This window comes from Neomonachus schauinslandi, chromosome 8, assembly GCF_002201575.2.
Source record: "Neomonachus schauinslandi chromosome 8, ASM220157v2, whole genome shotgun sequence".
Classification (NCBI taxonomy): Eukaryota; Metazoa; Chordata; class Mammalia; order Carnivora; family Phocidae; genus Neomonachus; species Neomonachus schauinslandi.
In genome coordinates, this window is record NC_058410.1 from 94,373,824 (window position 1) to 94,400,810 (window position 26,987).

Below are 26,987 nucleotides of genomic sequence, written 5' to 3' on the forward strand. Positions count from 1 at the left end.
GCGCCCCATTCCCGCCCCCCGCGGGCCGCCGCCGCTGCAGCCCGGGCGCCGCGTCCCCGCCCCGACCCACGTGCGCCCGGCTTCTGGGATGCCGAGGCCGGTGGCGGCCGCAAGACGATGCACGGGACCCGTGTGGCCACAGCGGCAGTGCTGCTCCTCCCAGCCCGCCGCGTCCCTGGCGGGGCTGCGCCCGGGGGCTGCGCACGGACGGGGGCGGGGGCGCCTGGGGAGGGAGGGGATAGGCTCCCCGCCGCCAAGTCCCTGCCTCGTCGCCGTCTGCTGAGTCATGGCAAGCGCTCCCCGCAGCCTTGGATCACTCGCATAGCGCGGCTGGCGCGGGGTGCGCAGCCATTGGGCTGGGCGCGGGGCCGCGAGCGCCGGGCATGACGCGCTAAGGCGCGCTCGTCCGTGCCCGCCGCTTCGTGGTGCGCCCGGCACGGGTGCCTGTGCCGCCGCCCTCCAGCCCCGCCGCCGAGCCGCCCCCGCCTCGCCCGCACCATGATCGCCGCGGCTTTCCTCGTCTTGCTGAGACCCTACAGCATCCAATGTGCCCTCTTCCTCTTGTTGCTTCTGCTGGGCACCATCGCCACCATCGTCTTCTTTTGCTGCTGGCACCGCAGGCTCCAGAAAGGGAGGCATCCGATGAAATCGGTCTTTTCGGGTCGTTCAAGGAGCCGAGGTAAGACACGCCGCGACGGGTTTCTTCGGACTAGAAGGAACATTTAAGCCAATTTGGAGAGTGAAGCGGAGCTCGCGTCTGTGACGCGGTCCCTACCCCCATCATTGCCCACTCCGCAAGCCTAGTACGTTTATGTGTTTAACGTCCCTTGCCCTTTCTACCCTCACCGCCTTCCTCCGGTCTCCCCGGATGGGATAACCACGGTGATGTCCAGAGCTGGGAGGGGAGGCACGGACGCAAATTCCAAGTGTCAGTTTGCTAAAGCCCTAAGGGTAATAGGAGCGGAATCCGGGGCTGCGGCATCCTCACTTCACCTATCCATCGCTGGAGCTTAGGGGTAAGAAAGTAAGGCATGGAGAGTTCGGGGCTCCCCAACTCTCCCAGAACTTTCCCTGAAACTTCTCTCGGAGAACTCACCTAGAGACCGATGGCCTAATAACCTCCCCGCCCTACAGTGTGTCCCCACCGAAATCAAGGCGTCTGGAAGGTGCCTTCCCGACCCTTGTCCCTCATGTAAGTCATTAGCAACTCGGCAGGTGAAGAACAGGGAGTTAAATGAAGTCTCGTTTTTCTCTTTTCTCCCCAGATGCTGTTCTGAGATCCCACCACTTTCGTTCTGAGGTAATTTATTTAGCGCGCACGCTCAAGGTCAGAAGAAGTTCTCTTTCCTGAGTACCAATATTAATCATATGCGTGTTAAGAAACCAGTAGGGCATTGAATGGCGAGCATGCTGCCCCCAAGTCGAAAGTGACGTTTCTTTTTAAGCGATTCCCCAACATTAGTGCCTAACAAACGAACGGTGTTCACAAATTTCTTGTGTAGCGGGGCCGCTGTACCAGAGGGGGAAAGACAGCCCCTAAAAGCGCTAACAGACCTCAGGAAACTTAGCCAAGGGGTGGATCTCAGCTTCGTTTGCTGTCATTTGCCGGTGGAAGCTCTCTGGATGCTGTGGTAGTTCCCTTGGACTTGGATAGCCGACGACAGAGAGCTCTTAGGAAGTTAGTGCAGAGCAATTTGATCCGTGTGCATTTCATTTTAGGCTCTCAGGTTTACCTTCATATTCACCCATAAAGCTGTCCATGTTTTACTGGGGCCATCCGAGGATTTTTGCAAAGTGGTGGTAGTGATCTGGCTTTATCTGATCGTGTGTGCTGGTCTTTGCTCTGGGAAGGCGGACATACCTCCCTGAGCAGGTGATGTGGGTGCAGTGATGAGGGCGGACTGCTATGGGACTGAGCCCCACTGAAGGTAGAACAATACGGAAAAGCACAAGCTTTCCCTGGCCCAGCGTTCCTTTATGAATTTCCAGGCCAACCCCCACTTAGTGTGAGATAATTTTCTCTCTTTTTAGGAGAGTTTCACACAGCCAGGCTGGGAGGTTACTGGTAACAATGCTTGGTGCAGTTTACTCATTTTAGCAAAGACTTCATAGTTAGACACCCTCCATTTCCTTGCCATTTACCTGAGAAGTTATTTCACATTTCGTTTCACTAGTTAGTCAGATGTTTTATTGCACCCTAGATGTTTTGTTGGACTCTGGTTGCTTGATTCAGCTTTAACTGCATTATTACAATATCATTATAATGTTGCACAGTGAGTAATTCTATTGCGTGTGGCCCTGGAGGGTGAGAACGCTGTTCCCAATTTAGGATACTTAAGAGAAAAAATTAACCAGTCAGATAATCAAGAGGTTCCATTCTTGTCTTTACATTAACTAGCTGTGTGGTTCTGGGAAACTTTCTTAACTTCTCAGCACCTCAGTTTCCCTATCTGAAAAATAGGACCAATAGTACCTTGCAGAGTTATATTGGGAGATTTACAAGTAATTACGTAAAATAAACATAGTTCATAGTAAATATTCAGTACTGGGTAGCGATCATTACATCTTGTAAAATTGAATTTAAAAATGTGGAAAAATAAAAATCTTTGCACAATTTGAATTCTTAATTAAACTAATTAATTGAAATTTATGGGAGACAACATAAACTGTGTCTATTATGAAGCAACATTTTTGGATGTCTGATTAAAAAACAACAACTCCTTTAGATGTGACAGAAAATAAATAATGGTCAGGATGCAAACATCAAAATTTAGGATTTTGATTTTAAAAAGAGACTACCAGCTCCATAAACATAAGTGATAGAATTAAGATAATCCTTTTATGGATTATTATATTAGCCATTAGGCATTTCAGCTAAAACACACACCAAAAATTGAGCTAGGAGTATGTCTTGTTCAGTTATCTCTGAGTTAAGCATTCATCCTGAGCTTGCATTTGGTTAGGAAAGCTGGGAGCAGTTGTTTAATTCTTTAACTCATCACACAAGATCCCTAGTCCTGTTTGACATCTTGTCTATGCTTCACATTTGCCTCATCTGCTAGCCTGTGAGCTCCTTGAGGACATGAATCATGTCTCTCTTGTTTAGGGCTGTATCCCTATTGCCTGGTATATAGTGAGTTCTTAATAAATACTTATTGAATGAATGAAAAATTTCTCAGTGTGTGCCACTTCACGGAACTGGGTGATTAGAACTCAAGAGTTGGGCAGAAAAAAATGCACATTCTCAGGACATTGTTTGGAATTCAACATTTGCTGAATTTCTTTCTAGCTTTTAAAAATTGCCCTGGAGTTGGTATTAAAAATGTAAGTCACTAATTATAACAAAATGGATTTGGTTAGAATATTTTTTTCTCAGTGTGCCTTACTGACTCAGTCGGTGGAGCATGCTGAGTCTTGGTCTCGGGGACGTGAGTTTGGGCCCCAGGTTGGGTGTAGAGCTACTTAAAAAAAAGGAAAAAAATATTTCTTTTCTCGGGAAATTAAATACAACATTGGCTTAATTTGTTGATGGGCTACCTGTGTTCCTTTTTGTACCAAATTTCTTTGATAAACCACTCAAACAAAGAATGTTATCTTATAAGTGAAAATCCTGAGTCTGTATTGTATGAAAATGTCACGTTTCCTCACTCTTTTCTTCACTGGTAGAATATTTCTGTATCTTACCACAAATAAAACATTTTCCCTTGAGGAAAACATTGGGAATTATTTTTTCTTCTCCCTTTTTCTCAAAATGCCCTTTCTTAAAGGATTTTCTCCTTGAGAAATAACTCTGAATTTTTTGGATTCCAGCATTTAAAAAAAATTAGAATTTGAAGGTATAATGGATATTCTTGTTGCTTTTTAGTAGTAGCCTTGCAAAATATTTCTCAAAAAAAGTGTTTTGATTTTTGACAAGTCATAATCATATTGAACTAAGAAGTTAGTGCCTTCCTCATTCCAATCTCAGTAAGTAGATAATTCACTTTCAGCATTTCCATAGTGGTCAAACGAGGAAAATGAGTTTAGGATGTGCTGACTCATTTTGAAATGTGAAAAAGCTTTGGGAAAGCCCTTGAAGAAGTTCGTTGGTCCTGTGCTGCTTTCCCTGGCAGATGATATTGCTTCTGCTATCTACATGCCCAGGAAGGAGTCCCAACTGGACTGGAAATTTCAGGATGTACCTTCGCAGGTAGTCAGAGAATTCCTTGTCAGGGGGTCCGGGGGGGAGACCATGGCATCAGAACCCACTTTGCTTTCTGAAGAAAGTCACATCTCTCGTCTGAGGAGCTCCAGCTTTGTTTTCTTCATTAAATATATAATGAACACATTTCTTCAACATGCAGCAGTTTCCTCCTCATGAAGCTACAACTAAATAACATTCATGTTTATAAGATGTTTTGGAACTGTAACCACCTACCAGCCCTTTTGATCTTGACATACTTGTAAATTCATCTTTACTGGCTTAATAGTCCTCAGAATTTTAATAATAGCATATGAGAATGTGAAACTATTAGCCTAACCAGTAAGGGCTGAACGCTGTAACTCCAACTCACTGACTATAAAGACCCAATGAGATAGATAGAATTATGTGTTTTATGTATGAATGTAAAGAACTTGTGTAGTTTTTTTTTTTTTATCATAAACAGCCAATGAAGAGAAGTGACTTCACACTGAAGTAGGACACAGTGTAGAAAGCAGGTGTTCAATCTGGGTATCTAAGAAGGGTACTTTTCCTGAGGATTTATGTTTTATGCTGTGACTTTACACAATGGTTAACTGTTACCCTGGATTCCTGTGGTGAAAATCGGGCAGTGACAATTCTGATTTTAAGGAAATTTCAGAAAGTGATATGGGTAACTGAGGTACCATTAGATTTCAAGAAAGTCTTGGGAGTGCTTCAGTGAAGACAATTATAATGCCCTTTGAGAATGCCCAGAGTGAACAGTGGTAAATGATCCCTATTCATCAGCTCAGTGGAATAAGGGAAGCCTTGTTTCACATTTAGAAGGGGGAAGAGTGTGTTGTACATCTATCAGGATTCGAGTAAATATCTTCACTTCCCGTTTGAGGTAAAGGAACCAAAAGAGTTAAGTTAAGCAGTTCCCAAAGAGTCACATAGCAAGATAAGGACTGAGTAAGACAAGAACTCCCTGGCTACATTTTGTCTGCCCTGTGGTGTTTAACTGTGTCACTCATAGCTCAGAGAATAATATGCCCAACATTCTCAATGAAAGGGACAAACTAAGTTGAGTGAATTGTTAGTGGATATTTCTAACAAAGCAGAAGAGATTAATCCTTTAGGCTTTTCCAGTGATTATCCAAGTTATCCTAGATGAAAGGATGTTCCACGTAAACTCTCTTGGCCTCATTATATTCCCAGAGTGAACCTTTATCAAACCATGCAAGAATAGTCAGCAAAATAACCATATTTCATAACTTCTCATTAAATGTGTATATTTCATTGAGAGTTACCCAATTCAGTGGATTAGAGAAAATGATAGTTTATTATTTAGCTCTCTTTTGTAATTGGGTTATTTTTATAAATAAATTCTTTGCCTAGAGTTAAATCCTAGGTCTAAATTAATTTATCCTAATTAAATCAGTCATAAATTGAACTCTACACATGATATAGTATTCGTTTATCTTCATGCAATTATTTTCAAAACAAACAAATTTACTTTTTTGTTCTGCACAACATGTGATGTTAGATAGTAGGGCTAACAGAAGGTCTGAAGTATAGCCCCTGCCCTTGACGATTACTTCTAGGTCATTTCCGATATCAGTGCTGAAATATTATAGTTGCTGGTTTCTTCCGTTACGGTAACTGAACTGCTGTGCTGTTTCCAACTATGAATCACAAATGTGGCAAGAGCATCAAAGGCCAGGGTATTACAAGTACAGCCCATACATTTGTAAAAAAGACAAATTCACCCTGTTCACCGACCTTTATTATGCCAGCATCACCACTACCATATAATTTATCTTTACTTTAGCTACATGGCAACAAAACAGAGTGCTAAAAGGAAAAAAAATGAGGGAAGAAGAGAAACCCACTTTTTTCCCATGCAATCCAAGCCAATTAAATGCAATCTCGATGGAAGTTGAAATAAGAGCTTTTCCAGAGAAGTTTGAATCTTTGTGTAATCTTAAGGCTCAAGAATGACTCTTTTTTGAGATTTGGTTTATAAAACAGAAGTAGGCTAATTGCAAGTCTTCGTTTAATGAAAGGAATGTAAGAATAGAGTTTGAACCCTGATTTTAGGTTCCAGCTGTGCCACTAACTGTGTGATCTCGGTCAAGTTCTTAGTGTCTCTGAGACTTAGAGTTGATGTTCACTGGTAACATGAAGATGGTCGTTGAAGCCCCTTCCGGAAGTAACGGGCCATGTTTGTGCTATGTGCAAAGCATCATGCTAAAAAAGCATCATGTACAACATGATTCCTGCTTTCTAGGAGATTAAGGCAGGTAAAGATGAAGATATAATTAACAAAAATACCAAGTAACAAATTATGTATAGAAAAGGAATGGTTGGGGGATGCCTGGGTGGCTCAGTCATTTAAGCGTCTGCCGTCGGCTCAGGTCATGATCCCAGGGTCCTGGGATCGAGTCCCAAGTCACGCTCCTTGCTCCCCGGGGTAGTCTGCTTCTCCCTCTCCCTCTGCCCCTCCCCCTCACTCATGCTCTCTTGCTTGCTTTCTCTCTCAAATAAATAAATAAAATCTTAAAAAAAAAGAAAAGGAATGGTTGGAATTGTTCTGATGAAATGACTGCTTCTAGCTGGGGTGATCAGAAAAGCCTCCCAAGAGGCAGGGATATTTATGCTGAAGCATGCAGGTTGAGTAGTATCTGGCTAGAGAGAAAGGAAATGAGAGCAACCCCCAGCAGAACACCTGAGGATAGGCAAAGATTTAGGAAGGCACATGGCTGTTTTCAGAGCTCAGAATATGCCGATATGATTAGGAAAAAAGAGGTTCCTAGCTCTACATTCCTTTAAATCTGTAAAGAAATATAAGTGAATGCCAGCTACAGTAAAAATATTTTTCATATACTACTTGACAGTTGGCAAAGGCCCTTGACATAACATTATTTTATTTGAACACTGTAGGAGGTCACCTGCTATGAGCCCTCTCAGGAGAAGCAAAAAAATCGCTTTTTGATTTCTTTTCCGGCAACTATAGCAAAACAGCCTGATCACTCTTTTTTCACACGTAGTGAGACTGGAAAGTCATGTCCACTGCTGCAGAGGGCCTGGGAGAATGACTGGATGTGTGCCTTTCTGGTAGCCCTGAAGCTGTGCTTTTGCAGGATACCATGTTTTTCAGATCCAGTGCTCAAGTATCATTGGGTTGTATTTTGACTTCGGATACCATATATATGTCCAGGGATTTGTGACATCTTGCTCATGTGTTCAGTGTGGTCATTACAAATCCTAATGCAAAGTATAATAAATTTGTAGGTAATTAGTTATGTACAAGGTGGTTTTTATCAGCTTTGAAATATATTACAGTTTTTTAAAGTATTCAAGATGTGTCTCTGCTTTTAAACTTCTTCCTTGCAAATCTGTCTCCCATAAGAATTGCTTTTTAAAAAAATTTTATTTTATTATGTTATGTTAGTCAACATCCATCATTAGTTTTTGATACAGTGTTCTGTGATTCATTGTTTGCATATAACACCCAGTGCTCCATTCCTGTAAGAATTGTTTTAAGTGTCTATGATCTCCTCAAATCCTCAAGCCTACTCCTTCACCCTTGGCCAGTGACTTTTGTCTCCTAACTCACGGAGAACATCGATGCCATCAAGCAGTAGCACTTTATTTATTTATTTATTTATTTATTTATTTATTTGAGAGAGAGAGAGCATGAGCAGGAGTGAGGGGGCAGAGGGAGAGGGACAAGCAGACTCCCCACTGAGCAGGGAGCCTGACATGGCGCTTGATCCCAGGACCCTGAGATCATGACCTGAGCCGAAGGCAGACACTTAACCAACTGAGCCACCCAGGCACCCCAAGCAATAGCAATTTAAACTTTTTGGCCCCTAAAAACTAAGTGTATCTTAAACTTTCCTCCCAGTCCAATAGAAAAACCCATCTGTCGTCCTCCATTCTCATATTTCATGCTTATGTCATGAATTCCTTTTCTTCCCAACTCTTGGAGATGTTGTTCCATGAATCATCCCTTCCTCATTTATTTTCTATTGCTCCCTCCTTGCAGGCTCTTTTCCCTAACACATAAGCATCATATCTGCTGTTTTTTAAAAAAAATTTTTAATTTAAATTCAATTTAATTAACACATACTGTATTATTAGTTTCAGAGGTAGAATTCAATGATTCACCAGTTGCATACCACATCCAGTGCTCATTACATCAGATGCCCTCCTTAATGCCCATCAGTTTACCCCATTCTCCCACCCATCTCTTCTCCAGCAACAGTTTATTCCCTGTAGTTAAGAATCTCTTATGGTTTGCCTCCCTGTTTTCCTTTTATTTTATTTTTCCTTCCCTTCCTCTATGTTCATCTCTTTTGTTTCTTCAATTCCACAAATGAGTGAAATTATATGGTATTTGTCTTTCTCTGACTGACTTATTTCCTTAGCATAATACCCTCTAGTTCCATCCATGTCATTGCAAATGGCAAGAGTTCATTCTTTTTGATGGCTGTGTAATATTCCATGATACATATATACATACATATACATATTTTTATATGTACACACACACACACACACACACTGCACAACTTTATCCATTCATCCATCGATGGACATCTGGACTCTTTCCACAGTTTGGCTATTGTGGACATTGCTGCTATAAACATTGGGGTGCACGTGCCCCTTCAAATCACTATGTTTGTATCCTCTGGATAAATACCTAGTAGTGCAATTGCTGGGTCATAGGGTAGTTCTATGTTCAACTTTTTGAGGAACCTCCATACTGTTTTCCAGAGTGACTGCTCTGTGCTGCCTTTGAAAACAATACAAACCTCCTTATACCACCAGTTCTTCTCTTGGTGAGAAAAGTTTCCTGAAAAAGATTCTTTGTTACCTTCTGTTCCTCACCTCTCATTTATTCCATAACTTTGTGTGATCTGGCTTCTGCCACAACTACTTAAAATCACTCTTAGCACCAGTGAGTTCCAGATTGTTCAATCAAATGTGTCAGTCTTTAACTTAATCAACATATTTTGCATTTGACACTGTTAGCCACTGATCCTTCTTTGAAACTTTTTCTCCCAGGTTTTTGGACAATATTCTTAATTTTGCTCCATTTTCTTGCCATGATTCCCTCTGTTCCTGCACTGGATCCTCCTCCTACTTATATGTTGATATTCCCATGGTTCTGCCTTGAGCCCAATTTTTTTAACAGCTTTATTGAGCTATAATTCACATGTTATACAGTTCACCTATTTAAAATGTACAATTCAGTGAGTTTCAGTGTATCTGCAATGTTGTGCAACCATCACACAGTTTAATTTTAGAACATTTTTATTACCGTCAAAAGAAACTCCATACCTGTAAGCAGACATTCCCCATTCCCCCCTCCCACTTCCTTCCTCCATCCCTAGCCCTCAGCAAACACTAACCTACTTTTTGTCTTAATAGATGTGCGGGGCCTCATTTTTGCCCACCCTATTTCAACTCTCCTTGCAGGATCTAACCATCCTTACTGTTTTAGTTTACCCACATATAATGGTTAGTCAGAAATCTGTATCTCAAATTCAGACTTTCACTCTTGACCTCCAGCTACAGACAGTCAGCTGCTTTCCCCTCATTTTCACATGGAGGTACCGTAGGTATCTCAGACTGAATACTGACCTCGTCAGTCCCGAACCCTATCTGCCACTGTTTTGGAGAGTGGCACTACCTCACCCCTACCCTTGCAGCTGCTCAAACTAGAAATCTGGAAGATATGACAGATCCCTTCCTATCTATCCTGTCCTCTTTTAAATCTCTGGAGTCCGCCTCCCTTACTACATCCATTATGGTTGCCTTGATTCAGACCCTATAATAGGTCTCCAAACCAGTCTCCCTGCCTCCTCATCCCCAATCTGTATACACTAATTTAATAAAAACCATTCCAAAGTACAAATTCTTTTTTTTTTTTTTTTTAAGTAGGCTCCCTGCCAAGCATGGAGCCCAACATGGGGCTTGAACTCATGACCCTGAGATCGAGACCTGAGCTGAGAGTTGGCCGTCCAACCAACTGAGCCACCCAGGTGCCCCATAAAATACAAATTCTTAACACTTAGTCAGGAAGACATTCAGATTCAAGTAATCCCAACATAAAAATGGATTATTAATAAACAGGGATTTATAGTCTCTCACAGCAGGAAGTCTAGAGATGCTTCAGGCTTTGCTTGAGCTTCATGCTAGTAGGATGGCTGGCACGGCTCCAGACATCATGCCCCAATTCAAAGAAGGAAGGAGAGGAAGGGATAGAGCTAGCCAAGGAAGGATATTCATCAGGAAATCAAAATTTTTGCCAGAAGCCTTTCCAGTTAGGTTTCTTCTTACACTTCACTGGTCAGAACTGTGTCACAGGCCATCTGCAAGGGAAGCTTGGGATGTGAGCTTTTATTTTCCCTAGCTTCTATAGTAGAGGTAGTCAAGGGAGAAAGGGTTGGGTAAGCCATATTCCGCCCCTACTTATTATCCTTCAGTGGCCTCCCATTTCCTCCAAGGTAATTAAGTTCAACTTTCTTTTTTTATTATTTTTTTAAAGTAATCTCTGCACCCGTTGTGGGGCTTGAACTTACAACCCTGAGATCAAGAGTGCACACTCCACTGACTGAGCCAGTCAGGTGCCCCAAGTTCAACTTTCTTAATATGACATCAGAATGATCCCTGTCCTGATGTCCTTGTGATAGTTCTAGTCTGACCATTTGTCCACATTTTTAATTCTCCAAACAGATTGTGACCTTTTAGGATTATTATTTTGTCCATGTTATTTCCAACTGAGAAAGCCTCTTTTTCTCTTCCATTCCTCTCATTGCCCACCCACTGCCAGCAAAAACAAAAATACTCAGGCACAAGAGGCTAACTCCTGACTTCCCTTTGAAACGTAGTTCATAGATCATTTCTTCCAGGAAACTTTCTTAGTTCTCTCTTCATAATAATAATAATTGAGTTTTTTGTTCATCTCTTCTGCAAGATTGTGAGTATCTTGAAGGTAGTCGAAATCCCTAGTTCTTAGCCCAGTGTCTGGCACTGAATAAAGCTCAGTAAATGTTTGTTAAATGAATGAATATTTGATGTTTTATTTTTTAAAAATTATTAAAATTATTTTTTAAAAGATTACTTGAGAGAGAGGGAGAGAGTGAGAGAGATCACAGAGGGAGAGGAAGAGGGAGAAGCAGACTTGCTGCTGAACAGAGAGCCCAATGCGGGGCTTGATCCCAGGATCCTGAGATCATGACCTGAGCCGAAGGCAAAAGTTTAACCAACTGAGCCACCCAAGCACCCTGTCTTCTTTTCTTTTCTTTTTAAGATTTATTTGTTATTTTAGAAAGAGAGATAGAATGGAGGGGAGGGGCAGAGGGAGAGGGAGAGAGAATCCTAAGCAGACTCCATGCTAAGCTTGGAGCCTGATGCAGGGCTTAATCCTATGACCCTGAGATCAAGACCTGAGCCAAAACCGAGTCAGAAGCTTAACTGACTACACCATCCAGACACCCTGCTGTTTTCTTTATAAAGTCAGTTTAATTCTCAATTTTCATGGATTCTGTAACTTTCCAAATATTCCTGTATCTGTCTTTTACTTAAAGGGAAATAGATGGTTTTCATCTTTTATTTCAGACATACAGTTATGCCTTAGTTAACTTTGTGTATTTACTTTGAAAATACACAGATTCAGGCACTTTTAAAAAAGAGTTGAAAATATTCCCTGACATTTTTATTCATATTGAGGGGATTTGCATAATTTGATGTGAGAGTTTCAAACAAAAATTTTAATATTTAATATTTTTACTCCAATTTATAATATGAAAAAATCAATGTAAGTATGTTCTGTATTGTCTTGTAACCAATTTACCTTATCACTGATATTTTCAGTCAGTTCCATTGCCTGAATTTTATGTTTTGTTTACAATCACATTGGTACCAAGTGGTATTGTTTTAACCATCATGATCTTAAGAGAAAAGATTAGGGCAGTGTTAATGTGTAATTTATGCATTCATGCCCAGTGAGAGCCAAATGTTGTTGTTTGGTAATCTCTATACAACTATTTTTGAGAAATGTGGTGGTAAATTTGAATAAGGAGCATCAGAAATACCAGATATTAAGGTAAATATGTAATTCTATTTCATTCCTTTTAATTTCTTTAAAATACATGTAAATGTTTAGAGCATAAATTTATAACATTGTCTTGTGGGATGTATGATGTATACATAGAGATCTGACAATTATAGTAGACAAGTACAGGGGAGTAAATGGACTCCCTGTATGATTGCAAAGTTTTTACATTTTATATGAAGTGGTATATTAACTCTAAGTAGAATGAAAAGTTAAGGATGCACATTTTAATTCTCAGAGCAACCAATAAAAAATAATGCAAAGTCAATAGATAAACCCAAATTGAATTCTAAAAGATATCCAAATGATCCAGAGAAGGAAGGAATGAAGGAACAAAGGGACAAAAAACAGAGGGGACAGGCTGAAAATAAAATCTGAAATGGTAGACCTAAATCCGTATTATAATTGCATTAAGTATTAATGGATTAAACACTCTGATTAAGAGACAGATTATGAGAATGTCTACATAGTGAGACCTGACAATATGCTATTTATAAGAGATGTACTTAAAAACCTAGTTAGATTGAGAGTGAATGGATGGAAAAAATAAATGATGCATATGATAATCAAAAGAGGATAAGACTGGCCATATTAATATCAGATAAAATAGATATCGAGACAAATAGAGATAAAGAGGGATGTTCCATAATGACAAAAGGGCTAATTGTTTTGGGAGACATAATCATAAATGTGTGTGTATCTAATAACAGAGCCTCAAAATGCATGGAATAAAAATTATTGATATTAAAGGGAGAAATAGGGTTTCTCCTATTTCTATTTGGTTGTAGAGATTATTTAAAAAAATAAAATCTTAAATCAGAATAGTGGGATGCAGCCAAAGCAGTGCTTAGAGGAAAACATATAAAGCAATTAAAGTTTATATTAGAAAAGAAGATCTAACAAATTTTCAACTTTAAGAAGCTAGAGGATAAAAAGGTAAAGTAAACACAAAGTAAGTAGAAGGAAGGAAATAATAAAGAGCAGACATTGATGAAATAGAGAAAAAAAAGACATACAGTAGAGGGGCGCCTGGGTGGCTCAGTCGTTAAGCGTCTGCCTTTGGCTCAGGTCATGGTCCCAGGGTCCTGGGATCCAGCCCTGCATTGGTCTCCCTGCTCGGCGGGAAGCCTGCTTCTCGCTCTCCCACTCCTCCTGCTTGTGTTCCCTCTCTCACTATTTCTCTGTCAAATAAATAAATAAATAAATCTTAAAAAAAAAACCCATAAAATAGAGAAAATTAACAAAGCCAAATTTGGTTCTTTGAAAATATCAGCAAAGTGTTTAAATGTCTAGCTAGATTGATCAAGAAAGAAACATGAAATCACTGATATGATACACGGAAGAGAGTTTGTAACTATAGAACCTACAACCATTAAAAGAATCAGAGAATATTCTATACAGTTTGATGCCAAAAAACTTGACAACTAAGATGAAATGGACAAATATCTATTTATAGCCCTTCAATTATCCATCCTGTACATATTTCATCATGTCTTAGAACTTCTCTAACCCCCAGATCTTGAATTCTGAAATACCTCTCTCTATACAACCTCTTGTCTTTGCACCTCATCATGCACTTAAAAAAATTTTTTTTATTTTAAGTAAACTCTACTCCACACATGGGGCTTGAACTCACAACTCCAAGACCAAGAGCCATATGCTCTCCCAACTGAGCCAGCCAAGTGCCCCTCATCAAGCAGTCCTAATGAGTTTCTGTCTTACCTTCATCTTGACCTCTGTTCCTAAATCTTCCCTAGCTTTCAGCCTATCAGCACTTTCTGACAACTTCACTTTCATTTCTGCTCAGTATAGACCCTTAATCAACTGTATGGAGAAGCTTTTACTGTTATTCTCTCTTTGCTCATTCAGTTACTTGCTCTGCCACCAGTGACTTTGACAACTCCCAGACCTGAGTCAATCTCATGGACTTCTTTTCTACTTCTGTGCCTAGGAGGCCTGTCCTTATTGGACATCCTCATAAAACCCAGTAATTTGGTCCATTGTGTAATCCAGCAGTCATGTCTGCTCTTTTTTTAGGATATCAGTTAGCTTCCGCTTTGTAACAGACTACTTGAAACATTAACTATTTAGCTCACCATTCCGGGGGTTGGTGACTTTGGCTGTGCCCAGCTGGAAAGCTGTTCTGGCGTGAGTCAGGCTTGGTTCATCATAGCTGGAACTCACTCATGTGGCTTCGGTCAGCCTCAGGCAAACTCCGTTTTCTTCTACAGATCTCTCTTCCAGCAAGGCAACCCAGATTGGTTCACTTGCGGCTAGATTTGGGTTCCAAAAGCAGCAAGAGTGGAGTAAATGAGGCCTCTGGAGGTCTAGGCCCTGAACTGATAAGTATAATGCCGCTGCTTACGTGTTGTTTTGGCCGCAGCAAGTCATAGGAATGGGGGAAATAGAGTCTTGGAAGGAGTTGAAAGTATTGTGGCCACATTTGCAATCTACCATAAAGAATCTTTTGATTTATCTCTGGTATGCTGATGTACTACTCTCCTCAAAGCACTCATTTTAAGCTTTTCCTGTTGTTTTCCATGGACAGTTTTTCCCAACATCTCAGATTTCATATATATGGAAATTACTTCCACCTGAAATTTCTAGCCCTGATTTAAATTATTCAATGTTTTTTTTTTTTGAGGTATAATTTCCAGTTTTAGAATATTTTCTACCACCCCAGAACAATTTCTCATGCCTGTTTGCATTTAATTCCTGTTCCCACCCCTTACCTTACAAAACCACCGATCTACTTTCATTATCTCTAGATTTGCCTTTTCTGGACATTGAATATCAGTGGAATCATGTAATATGTAGTCTTTCTGCATCTGGCTTCTTTCGTGTAGCTTGATGTTTTTGCAGTTTATCCATGTTGTAGCATATATCAGTAGTTTGTTCATTTTTATTGTTGAATAGCATTCCGTTCTATGAATATGGCACACTTTGCTTATCCATTCACCAGTTAATGGACATTGGATTTTTCTCCCCAGTTCTTAGCTGTTACAAAAATGCTGCTATGAATATTTGCATAAAATCTTTGTACGGACATATGTTTTCATTTATCTTGGTTAGATACCTAGGAGTAGAATTACTTGCTTATGTGATAAGTTTATGTTTAATTTTTAAAGAAATTGTCAAACTGTTTTCCAAAGTGGCTGTACAATTTAATATTCTCACCAGCAATTTGTGAGGGTTCTAGTTTCTTCACGTCTTTGGCAGTACTTGTTATTGTCTGTCTTTTTAATTATAGCCATTCTCGTGGGTCTGAAGTGGTATTCTGTAATTTTAATTTGCATTTCTCTAATGCCTCATGATTTTGAACATCTTTTCATGTTCAAATGGTTCAAATTTTTGGCCATTTTAATTTTTCTTGTTTTATGAGAATACTGAGTTTATTTCACATGTATATTTTTTTCTCTCACCATTTCCATTTGTCTGACCACCACTACTACTATATCCTATTGTAACATTGAATACATACTTAAAACCAAGCAAAGGGTGGGGTTCCATCTCTAAAAATCAAACAGGCATTTTGAACAACACAATCTTGGCAATGGAACCTGGACTACATTTATTAGACACAGTAGGGAAAGTTTTTACTTTGCCTTGTAAAAAGGACAGCCAGGTAGAAACTTTTACAGCAATGAAATAAGATGGGAGAATTTTAACAAACTGTTTAGATTTTTACAAAGACCTCTCCACTGCCAGAGATCTTGAATAAGCCACCTGGTCAGTCATCCAGAACAATTCTTCACATAACTGATGACCTTGGCTTCCACTTAGGGAAGATAACCACCTTTTTCTCTGTTTGCATTTTGCTTTACTGTCTTCTGTGGAGCTAGGTCCTTTCTGTGTTTTAAGGTTTTTTTTCTTGTTTTTTGAAGAATTCTTGACCTTTTGATCTTAGTGTTAATGGTCTTGAGTCTTTACCATTCTGGTTTGATTTTTGTGCACTTTTGGCTGGAATATCTCATATAGATATCTTTATTGAGTTTTTCCCTTTAGCTCTCTCATCATCAAAATCGTCATCATCATCATCATCATATCAACATCTTCATCAACAATAAGTTTTACTTTTTTCTGTGGAACTTCACTACCACTTCCAGGGGCAGATCGCTTTCCAGATATACTTAGGAATTTCACATCCTCCTCCTCTTCATCTTCTGACTCTGCATCTTCCTACACAGCTACTAAATGCTGTCTACTAATATGCACAGCCCTGAATCACACTTCAACTGTAAGACCACAGGTGGTGTTATTTGAAAGCCCCTAAGGGAAATCATTGACTGTACAGATATTTTCAAAGTTGCCAGTGTCACTTTAATTGGGCTGCCTTCATAATTCATTGCCTCTGCTTCAACAGTGTACAATCCATCTTTTTTTTGGACTGAAGCTCAGATATATTTATTATCACATGCATATAAAAGAAGCAAACATACCAATAAAAAGGTAAAAGGCTATGGGATTTAATAAAATTAATGAACACTGGGTTATGCCTCACATATAAGAATCAAACATTTATATAGCATTCTCAAATAAATTATATAGGCGAACAGATTAATGACTTCATTTATTTTTTAAATTGAGAGATAATTGACATACAGCATATTAGTTTCAGGTGTGCAACATAATGATTCAATAATTATATATATTGAGAAGTGATCACCGTAATAAGTCTAATTAACATCTATCACCACACATAGGTACAAATTTTTTTTCTTATGATTGAGATTTATTCTCAGAGTTGAGGCGCCTGGGTGGCTCAGTCAGTTAAGGGTATGCCTTTGGCTCAGGTCATGATCCTGTGACCCTGGGATTGAGCCCTACATCAGGCTCCCTGTGGGGAGCCTGCTTCTCCCTCTCCCTCTGCCTGCTGCTTCCCCTGCTTGTGCTCTCTCTCCCTCTGTCAAATAAATAAATAAAATCTTTAAAAGATTTATTTTCAGAGCAACTTTCAAATATGCAGTAGAGTATTATTAACTCTAATTACCCTGTTGTACATTACATCCCCTAGACTTATTTATAACTAAGTTTTTTCCTTTTGACCCCTTCATCCCTTTTACTTATCCTCCACTCCTCCTCCTCTGGCAACCACAATCTGTTCTCTGTACCTGTGAGTTCAGTTTTTTGTTTTGGTTTGTTATAGATTCCACATATAAGTGAGATCATAGGCCCAAGAAAACTGTCTATTCAGATCTGCCTGTTTTTCTTTTTTTTTTTTAAAGATTTACTTATTTATTTGAGAGAGTGAGAATGAGAGAGAGTACATGAGAGGGGGGAGGGTCAGAGGGAGAAGCAGGCTCCTCGCTGAGCAGGGAGCCCGATGCGGGACTTGATCCCGGGACTCCAGGATCATAACCTGAGCCGAAGGCAGTTGCTTAACCAACTGAGCCACCCAGGCACCCCTGTTTTTCTTTTTAAAATATTTTATTTTTAAGTAATCTCTACACCCAACGTGGGGCTCGAACTCACAACCCTGAGACCAAGAATTACATGCTCCACCAGTTGAGCCAACCAGGCACCCCAGATCTGCCCATTTTTTAATTGGGTTTTTTATTCTCTTGAGTTGTTTGAGTTCTTCATATATTTTGGATTATAAGTCCTTATCAGGTATATGATTGTACAATTCATCTTTTGCACTAGTCCCTAAACTGACCATTCTTAAAGATAACGGGTGTTCATTTTCATCATTATCCAACTTAAAGTGACAATCTTTGTTGGCTTTTAGTTCACACCTGAAAAGATAGTTCTGGGGCTTCATGGGGCTCATGTCCATGTCCACTGAATCTTCCATGGGGTGATGGCACACAAAGGCGGGAGAGAAGGTGGACAGAAATAAATGACTACTGTTCTAGAGAATAGCCACGCAGGATGGACTCATAGCAGGGCTGGTCTTTGCCCATTTTTAAACTGGGTTTTGTGTCTTCTTGCTGTAAGAGTTCTTTATATATTCTGGATACAAGGCCTTTAACAGACATAGGATTTGTGTATGTTTACTTATGGTCTGTGGTTTGTCTCTTCATTTACTTAATAGTATCTTTTTTTTTTTTAAAGATTTTACTTATTTATTTGACAGAAGAGGGAGAGAGAGAGAGAGGGTGCACACAAGCGGGGGAGCTATAGGCAGAGGGAGAAGCAGGTTCTCTGCTGAGCAAGGAGCCCGATGCGGGGCTCCATCCCAGGACCCTGGGATCATGTCCTGAGCCGAAGGCAGATGCTTAACCAATTGAGCCACGCAGGAGTCCCACTTAATAGTATCTTTTTAAGTGTAAAATTTTAAATTTTTCATTAAGTCTAATGTATCAATTGTTTCCCTTTATGGTATCATGCCTAAGAACTCTGCCTCACCCAGTGTCATGAAAATTTTCTGTTTTTTTTTTTCTTCCTAGAAATTTTATAGTTCTGGTTCTTACATGTAATCTATGATCCATTTTGAGTTTTTCTTTATTTTATGAGTATATGCATTATTGGTATTCTTTTAAATATTAATAGAGTTCATCAATGGAGCCATATGAGGCTGGTGTTTTCTTTGAGGGAATATTTTAAGTTACCAATTTAAAATTTAAGTATTCAATTTCTTTACTTTTTATATGCCTATTCGATTTTCTATTTCTTCTTGAGTCAGTTTGATAATTTGTATCTTTCTAGGAATTTGTTCATTTCATCTAAATTATTTAATTTGTTGGCTTAATAGTACTTTCAGATTTCTTTCTCCTTATGTCTAGGCTGAAAGTTGGGGCTTTCCTTATCTTGTTCCGCTGCACAAGATGACTATGCTTGCATCCAGGGCTAGGTGGCAGGAAGACAGAGAGAATATATTACAGTGGTGAGAGCTGACCCCACTCTCCTGGGATCAGAGAGGAAGGTTTCCTTCCTAAGAGTTTTGGTTCCTATACTGTTGGGACTTCTAATGTCACTGCCTTTGGGATTTCTTGAAGGGCTGGAGCTCAGGAGAACTCAGAAAAAAAAAATGGGGGATTTCTGTACTCCCTTTCTCACTCCTCAAGTCTGAATAAGGGGCCTCCTCTTGGAGTTTTCTCTGTCTGAGGCTCAGTACCCAGCCCTGGGTTTCAGACTGTGATGCTGTGTTACATTTAGTCTGGGGGATACTGGAGACCAAAAATGGCAAATGCACGATCGTTTTGGTGGTGCTTCAAATTCTGGCCTTTTTACTTCAAGCCCCTTTCTACTAGTTGCTTCTCAGAGTCTTCAGACAGCTAGTTGCTCAGTGCATTCTGTTCAGTTGTATAGTTGTGTTCAGTGGGAGACATATGCTTATTCTACTTTACTGTACCCAGAACCATGATCAGTTCTTATTTTTTTTTGAGATTTTATTTATTTATGTTAAGGGGGGAGGGGGAGTGGGGGGAGGGGGATAGGGAGAGAATCTTCAAGCAGACTCCCTGTTGAGTGCAGAGTCCAACTCGGGGCTTGATCCCATAACCAATGATATCATGATGTGAGCTGAAACCAAGAGTTGGATGCTCAACCAACTGAGCCATCTAGGCAGCCCACCATGATCTGTTTTTAAGTAGTCTATCCTCCCTCCACCTTAAGCCCGTTGCTTTTCTCTTTTTATTTATTTATGTTTTGAAAAATCTTGTAGCATTTTGCCATCTCAGATAATGCTGGTAGAGATGTGTATTGCTACATATAACTCATGTAACATTGAAGATTCCATTTATTTCATCATTATACTTTTAGTAACCTAACTTTAATATGTTTTCATTTGGAAAAGATTTCTTTTCTTTTCTTTTCTGATCAATCTCATTATTGTCCAGTTTGATGGATATTCTGGATTTCCTTCTAATTTCTGAAAACTAAGTAGACTGGGATTAAAGAACTACCTACAGATTTTGGAGGAAACAGTATACATTTTATCCTGTTACCGATGTTATTTACAAAGAGAAAAGAACTCTCACGTTAAGAATTAGGCAGTAGACCATTAACAAGCTTTAAATAACTAACTGAACAACTCTAGAGAATCATTAACAAACATTAAATAAGTAAATTCCTGCCACTACCTACTCTGCAGTGAGCTGCATGGAGGGGGAAGCAGGCATTTTCAAGCATTTCAGACTGATAAAGAGTGTGACTGCCTCTTTTTAAAAGCTGCAGCGCCGTCCCAAAGGAATTCCAAATATATTTGGGAAGATTTGGTGAAATTGTCTAGCTTTTTTTTTAAAAAAAATTTTATTTTATTATGTTAGGGTTTTTTTAAAAAGATTTTATTTATTTATTCATGAGAGACAGAGAGAGAGAAAGTGAGAGAGAGAGGCAGAGGGAGAAGCAGGCTCCCAAGGAGCAGGGAGCCTGATGTGGGACTTGATCCCAGGACCCTGGGATCATGACCTGAGCCGAAGGCAGATGCCCAACCATCTGAGCCACCCAGGCGCCCGTTATTATGTTATGTTAATCACCATACATTACATCATTAGTTTTTGATGTAGTGTTCCATGATTCATTGTTTGCGTATAACACCCAGTGCTCCATGCAGAACATGCCCTCTTTAATACCCATCATCAGGCTAACCCATTCCCCCCCCTCCTCCCCTCTAGAACCCTTAGTTTGTTTCTCAGAGTCCATAGTCTCTCATAGTTCGTCTCCCCCTCCGATTTCCCCCCTTCATTTTTCCTTTCCTACTATCTTCTTCTTTTTTTTTTTAAACATATAATGTATTATTTGTTTCAGAGGTACAGGTCTGTGATTCAACAGTCTTACACAATTCACAACACCATAGAAGGGTATGTGCTATGGAAATTGTCTAGCTTTTTAAAAGTGATGCAGTATAAGAGAAAATTGCAATGCAAATAGAAACTTTAAAAAGTTTAAAAATTAATTTATAATAATGAGGTCTGTTTCTACTGTTCTGAAGTCCTCCTGTGGGATCTCAGCCTTTGGGAGACATTGTGAGAATCTGATGAAATCTATGGTCTATCTCTCTAGAAATATTAGGGATACATAGACATATGCATTTACACATACTTTCAAGTGCAGAGGAGGCCCTCTTAATGCAGAGATAAACCCCAGTTAAGAAATCCTGCAGTAACTGGGTGTTATATGCAAACAATGAATCATGGAACACTACATCAAAAACTAATGATGTAATGTATGGTGATTAACATAACATAATAAAATAAAATTGAAAAAAAAAATCCTGCAGTAAGATGCCCAGATATCCTTGTCTAGTTAGGATTGGCATCATTTTTGAAAATCTCTACCAGGTGAAAATTTGTGCTGGGTAATGCCTTTGGCAGGGCAAGTTGAGCTTTAGTTCTCACTATGGTTTAGGTGAGAGATGTTGTAGATAACTTTCTATTATGACTGGTAATACTTGGAGAAACAGTAATTCGTAAAGTCCTTCCCAATCTGTAGTCCAAAACTGGAAATTCTAGCTCAGATCTTTTACTGCAGCATAGAGGTTGATGTGCTCCAAGTTTGTTTAATAGTGAAGAAGTACATCTTCAGGGAATGTGTGCGGCCACAAAAACTCCCTGGGTCAATGTTTCTCAGCTTGCCTTTACCTTGCTGCAGTGATAGGGCTGCATGAGAGGTCAAGGGGTAGAGTGGAAATAATCCTGACTTAGTTGTTAAAAGACCTGAAGTCAAGTCCTGTTCTTTAGCTTAACTTGGATAAGTCACTTAATATTGCTGAGGCTCACTTTCTCCTTTGATAAACCAGAAATAGCAATACCTATTCTATCTTTTTACAGGATGTTTTGAGAATCAGTGAAAATAATATATGTGATTTTTAAAATATACAAACCTATTGATTGAAAGATAAAGGAACACATAGCTATGACAGAATGGAGACCTCATTCATTCACCATGCATTTTTTCATTAGCAGATACCTACAAATCTAACATGCATAGGGAATCTTTGATTTCTCTATTCTCCTGATTGGAAATATGGCCCTACTCTCTTTCAAATACTTTATAGACTCTCTTCGTCTTGTATAGAAAAAAAACAAGAAAAGGAAGGTTAGTGATAGAGAATGAGGAAGTCAAATGATTTGCATAATACTTGAGTTGAAAAAAATCAGTAATCAAGTAGTTTATATGAGCTCTTAAATTGATATTCAAAGGAAGCAGGGTGATTTTAGGCTCTTCTGGAAATAGTGAGATCTCATCCTGTCCCATATCCTACCCTGGAGATGACCTAGTTATGGGGAAATAATAATAGCTGCCATTTTTTGAGAGCATTCCTGTCTTCACCTATGTTCTATCTCATTTAATCATCACTTCCCAAGGTCAGACAGAGGTTGTTCCCAGAACTGAAATTCCAGCTCTGGTCCTTTTACCTGCACAGTCCATGCTTATAGCTCCCTAGCAGCAGAAAAGTGAGGCCAAGTCAGAACAAGCTGCACTGGCATTTGCCTTTTCTAAGGTTCATAGGGATCAATGTTAATTCACATTCTTTAACCTTGAAAGCTCATAGTAACCTTGGAGCTTGCTTTCTGGGACTTAGAGATAGAGAGAATTGCCATCTGAAAGCAGGGTGGGATTCAGATGGAATCAAGTTTTAGCTTTCAGCAATAAAGATCTCTGAGCTCCACTTTTTAATTTTTGAAATTCTTAAAAAAGTGAATTTCCAGTATTTAATCTATTTTCTGAGAGCTCCTTTTTCAATATTGGAATTTACATTTCTGAGTTATTAGAAAATATGAAAAAATATGATTATTATAACTTGTAAATACAGTGCATTTTCTCCATTATTATTAGAAAGAAAAATGTGCTGGTGTTTTCCACAGATGCAGTCAGATGCAGACTGAGGGGCTGACTTCCCTCTTGGTCTGCTCTTTAACGAAGCTGCAGTTTGCTGGTTACGTTACGGATGTGGCAGAACAGAAGAAACCAAAGGCCGCATTTTAAATAACATTCCTAGTTGTTAAGATTCCCTTAAGATATTTAGCATATCTAGCTATATGTCTGAATCATATGCTGTACTGGATGGGAGGTAAAATTAGGAAATTTTGGCTGGCTACTGCTACATTATAATTTCTCTAGAAACCTCAAGAAAATAATGGACTCAAACATGCCTTGAGCTGTTCTCTGAGAAACTATGGCAACAGGCCTTTTAATTAAAGCTGAACTAGTGTGTGTAGCTTAGAAAAACAGAGAGATACTGCCAACTGATACGGAGAGTGTATGGGAGTAATCCAGAAAACTAAAAAAAAAAAAATTATTTTTAGATATATTTAGATAACTCTTTGTTATCTACATTGTTCAAAGAAACAGTAGGAAAATCTCTTAGTGGATATCAATATTTGCTTTGGAATATAATATTTTTTCTATAAGAAAATATAGTTTCCTAATTATGCCTTTTAAGATTAATATTCAAATTAATTTATGTTTCCTGAGTACATGTTAACTGAAGTTGGAAGGGCCAGCCTGGAGGCATCTCAGTTGCAGAGGGCAACCAACCCAGGACAGTCACAAAAAGGATGATCTTTTCATTTTGATAATGGAGACTATATATATGCCACAGTGAAATGCACTGGTGGGCTGTTGATCAACAAATTAGTAAACTGGACCCCTGCCGGGATGAACCATTTACCACCAGCGTGCTAGAATTTGTAAACTCAGAGCATACCAAAAAGTAATTTAAAAAAACAAAAACTAAATGGGAAGTCAAGAGTTGTCATTTTTCTAGGATCAAAATATGGGTTATGCTAATAACCCCCAGTGATGGAAAGATTTTATCACCTTCTTTCCCAGGGCGAGTTTGAGTTTATGCCTATTGTTTTAACATCCTGTCTGATTAGTGCTCTCATTCACTCTTAAAAATGCACCTGTTTGGGGGATAAATTGTATAGTCACTTGGTGAGGGCAATAGCACAAAAGAAGAGTAGTCTCTAATGAAATAAAACATAATGGTGAGAAATATAAAGCTCATAAGCCAGAGACAGTATAGGAACTGGCTCTTAAAATAGTCTGTTATCCAGTCTCCTTGGCTTTGGCTTGCAGTTTACCTTTTATTGTATTGTTGGCAGAGTTAGCTATACATAATCAGATCTGATCTTCCACTCCTTTTGCTTAATGGCATTGCTTACAGAATTAGTATACCCTTCCTCAGTCTTGGCTCCACCCTACCTCTAACCCATATATTACCTAAACTCAAACAAGGCCTAGTTGTTCAATGTTCACTGTGCCCCCCTGTGTTTTCCTATTACTGCTAGTGCTGGAATTCCTCTACTCTTTTTTTGTGTATGTGTGGCAAACTCCTACTCACACTTAAAAACAAAGATTAAACATCTCTTCTTTCCTTCCTTTATCTCACAATCCTCCCTTAATCCTCTCAAACATTTTCCTCTCTGGGACTGGATGAGGGCACCAGATATGGGGATTTACACATCCGTCTTCCCAAGGCAGGTACTATGTACAGTTGACCCTTGAACAATGGCAGGGGTTAGGGGCACTGACCACCCCCCCAGTTGAAAATGCATGCATAATTTTGACTTCCCCCAAAACTTAACTACTAATAGCCTACTGTTGACTGGAAGCCTTACTGAGAACATAAATAGTGGATTAATATTTTTTATGTTATATGTATTACATACTGTATCCTTACAGTAACATAAGCTACAGAAAAGAAAATGTTAATAAGAAAATTCAAGGAAGAACTTCTGGCCTCCCTCTAGCTACCATCTTGCGTCCCCACATGTGTGCACCTAATCTCAGCAGGTCTGTCTGAGACCCCTGAGCATCAACCCTAGTCCCCCATTTCCACTCAAACAAGATGAAAGCAACTATTATGAACTAGGAGAAACTTGCCAAACTGCAAGCACAAATGCGCATGGGTGGGAAAGGAACTGCTCACCAAAAGAAGATGATTCATAGAACGGCTACAGCAGATGATCAAAAACTTCAGTTCTCTTTAAAGAAGTTGGGGGTAAACAGTATCTCTGGTATTGAAGAAATGAGTATGTTCACAAACCAAGAACAGTGATCCATTTTAACCTAAAGTTCAGGCATCCCTGGGGGTGAACACTTTCACCATTACAGACCATGCTGAGACAAAGCAGCTGACAGAAATGTTACCCAGTATCTTAAACCAACTTGGTGCAGACAGTCTCACTAGTTGAAGGAGACTGGCTGAATCTCTGCCCACACAATTTGTGGACAGAAAAGCAACACTTGCTACTGGAGAGGAGGAGGATGATGAAGCTTCAGATCTTGTGGAGAATTTTGATGAAGCTTCCAAGGATGAAGCAAACTGAATTGAGTCTACTTCTGAAGAAGATAAAACTTGGAGAAGCTACTGGGAGCTGCTATTTTCTATTATGACTGCTTTTAAAAATTTTGTTCATGGATCTGGTAAAATCTAGATCTCTAATATTTTTAAGCCCAAGGCCCTTGGACACTGCAGCTCTTTTCAGTTTTTGCTTATATACAAGTTATTCTTTGCAGCTAATTAAGCTGAAGAAGCCTGGGAATAAAGTTTGAAACAAGATTAATAAAAGTTTTGCCTAGTTGAAAAAAGAAAGAAAAAAAATTCAAGGAAGATAAAATACATTTACAGTACAGTATTTATCAAAAAAAAAAATCTGTGTGACCTGTCAGAATGGCTAAAATCAACAACACAAGAAAACAGGTGATGGCAAAGATGTGGAGAAAGGGGAACCCTCTTGCAATGTTGGTAGGAATGCAAATTGGTGCAGCCACTCTGGAAAACAGTATGGAGGTTCCTCAATAAATAGTAGAACTACCCCATGATCCAGCAGTTGAACTACTAGGTGTTTACCCAAAGCATATAAAAATACTAATTCAAAGGGATACATGCATCCCAATGTTTATAGTAGCTTTATCTATAATAGCCAAATTATGGAAAGAGCTCAAGTGTCCATTAATTGATGGATGGATACAGAAGATGTGGTGTGTATACACACACACACACACACACACACGAGTATTACTTAGTCATAAAAAAGAATGAAATCTTGCCATTTGCAACAACATAGATGGAGCTAGAGAGTAATAAGTCAGAGAAAGACAAATACCATATGATTTTAATCATATGTAGAATTTAAGAAACAAAACAAGCAAAGGGAAAAAAGGGAGGGAAGCAAATCAAGAAAGAGACCCTTGGGGCACCTGGGTGGCTCATTTGGTTAAGTGTCCAACTCTTGATTTGGGCTCAGGTCATGATTTCAGGGTTGTGAGACTGAGCTCCTCGTTGGGCTCCATGCTGGGCGTAGAGCCTGCTTAAGATTTTCTCTGTTCCTCTGCCTCTTCACCCCCTCCCTCTCTAAAAACAAACAAACAAACAAACAAAACAAACCCAGACTCTTAACTATAGAGAACAAACTGATGGTCACTAGAGGGGTGGTGGGGGGTTGAGTTAAATAGGTGATGGAGATTAAGAAGTGTTGTGATGAACACCGGGTGTTGTATGGAAGTGTTGAATCACTATATTGTACACCTGAAACTAATATTACACTGTATGTTAACTAACTGGAATTTAAATAAAAACTTAAAAAAAAAATCTTTGTGGGGCACCTGGGTGGTTCAGTCAGTTAAGCGTCTGCCTTCGGCTCAGGTCATGATCTCAGGGTCCTGGGATCCAGTCCTGCATGGGGCTCCCTGCTCAGTGGGGAATCTGCTTCTCCTTCTCCCTCTACCACCCCCGCCCCGGCTCGTGTGTACTCTCTCTCTCAAATAAATAAATAAAATCTTAAAAAAATATATTTGTGTAAG

General features: G+C 39.5%; 1 protein-coding gene and 1 pseudogene across 1 annotated transcript in view; one reads left to right on the plus strand and one right to left on the minus strand.

Moving 5' to 3' along the window:
- Positions 1 to 498: 498 nt before the first annotated feature.
- The window catches only part of DST (dystonin), a 476,155-nt gene continuing 449,666 nt past the window's right edge, over positions 499 to 26,987 (plus strand). Inside the window, 2 exon segments of the mRNA XM_044917613.1 lie at positions 499 to 679; positions 1,266 to 1,300. Coding sequence (XP_044773548.1) covers positions 499 to 679; positions 1,266 to 1,300 — 216 coding nt within the window.
- Positions 15,926 to 18,084, minus strand: LOC110582168 (annotated as a pseudogene).